General features: G+C 45.5%; 1 protein-coding gene across 1 annotated transcript; it reads right to left on the bottom strand.

The window, feature by feature from the left end:
* Window positions 1-56: 56 nt before the first annotated feature.
* On the bottom strand, window positions 57-1,591 carry SARC_15591 (hypothetical protein; the record flags this gene model as incomplete). Its single annotated transcript, XM_014290291.1, has 3 exons — window positions 1,462-1,591; window positions 1,137-1,282; window positions 57-290 (listed from the first exon to the last, which is right to left on the bottom strand). Coding segments are annotated over exons 1-3 (507 nt in total), but the record flags the coding sequence as incomplete, so codon positions are not given.
* Between the last annotated feature and the right edge of the window lie 76 nt (window positions 1,592-1,667).

The following is a 1,667-nucleotide window of genomic DNA, read 5'->3' as shown; positions in this document are numbered from 1 at the left end:
ATGTGTGTGTGTGTGTGTGTGTGTGTGTGTGTGTGTGTGTGTGTGTGTAGATATACCTTCGGCGCCCCCTGCTCGGCCTGGTGATTTGCAAACCCTTTAAGATCATCCAAAAGCACCGGAAAGGCCGAGGGATGTGCGCTGCGTTTGACCTTGTCCACATTGTTCTGTAGGAAGAAGGAGATCCCAATGGGCGCAAACATCGTCTGCGCCACCAGACTCGCCATCGACCTCATGGCAATGTGTTCCGACGGCGGTTGGTAGCCGCGGGAGTTAAGGTGCTGTGTGAGAATCTGAGATAGAAATGAAGAAGAATAAGTATTGGTCAGTAGATAGTATTTTATCGGTAGATATGAGCGGTTGGAAGCCGCGGGAGTTCAGGTGCTGTGTGAAAACCTGGAATAGGCATGGAGCACGACTATTGGTCAGTGGATTGTATTTTAACGTTAAATACGATTGGTTTGTTTATAGACCGTCTGTGTCAGCGGTGAGTGTGGTATGTCCTCTCGCGACCCCAAGGTACACGGACATTATTTCAACAAAAAAAGAGGCGTACAAACTGAATGTAGATGCAAAGGATAATGCGCGTTTTTCGGTTGAAATCAGACAAATCAGACAAGTCTTATTTGGAGTGTGGTAGGGCGGCGTTTGATAGTCACTGAAGTTCCAGTACTACATACTATATCGTTATCGATCTAAGCGGAAGCTTTGGAGATGTACAATATTTGCGTTCTTACGAGTTCAGGGTTCAAGGGTTTGCAAGCGTGGATGAGCAGTGGAGTGCCGAGATTCTTCCGTTACACAGCGCTGAGATCAACAGACTATACGGACGCACGCATACGTCACGGCGACTGTGCGCGAATGCATATAACCTCAGCGCATAAATATCAAAGGGCAGACATGTTTTTCCTTTGATTTACATGGCTGAGTCTATGTTGTATACATACGAGACTCGCACGTCGGAATGTGGCAATCTCATATCCCCATACACTTGGCATCGTCGTGTTTGTACATATGTTTTAAATCTATGAGATTCTACTATGGCATCCACTGTGCGAGAATACACCTAGGTGATAGGGTTAAGGTTTAGGGTGTAAGGTCTATAAAACCCTCATGTGTATGCAAGTACAACGGGTTACCTGTTCCAGGGACTGCCGGGTGATTGTGCCCACCAGAAGATTGTTTTTGTGATTGTCCACAATGGGAAAGATATTGAGTGTCCTGTTTTCAGGATCTCGTAGCAGGCCAACGACCTGGTAGAAATTGGTGGTCCTCTCCATCCGCCCTGAAGATAGTTAGAACAAAATATACTCGATAATCCGATTAAATGTAACTTCGATGTTTCGGCACCTATAAATTCACCTGCCCACTGTCATCTGGACACTGATAAGACACTGTAATAAACACTGATATACACATATAAAAGCGAATTGTCAAACTCGGCACATTGGCTATACTACATACCTAAACGACTGTTCATGACATCCTTAGCCAGATGCCCTGGTTGGAATGTTAACCCCGGAAGGAAAGGCAACTTCTTGGCTTGAAGGATAACATTGTACACACTGCGATACAGCCGCGTTGCTATCATCCAAGAGATCACCGTCGCAAGCTGAAGTGTGTGCGATACAAGAAAGAATTTTTGTACATGTACAGTCTTTGACTTGGAC

This window comes from Sphaeroforma arctica, assembly GCF_001186125.1.
Source record: "Sphaeroforma arctica JP610 unplaced genomic scaffold supercont1.6385, whole genome shotgun sequence".
NCBI classification, from domain to species: Eukaryota; class Ichthyosporea; order Ichthyophonida; genus Sphaeroforma; species Sphaeroforma arctica.
The sequence above is the reverse complement of the archived record's forward strand: the minus strand, read 5'-3'. Positions and strand labels throughout refer to the sequence as shown.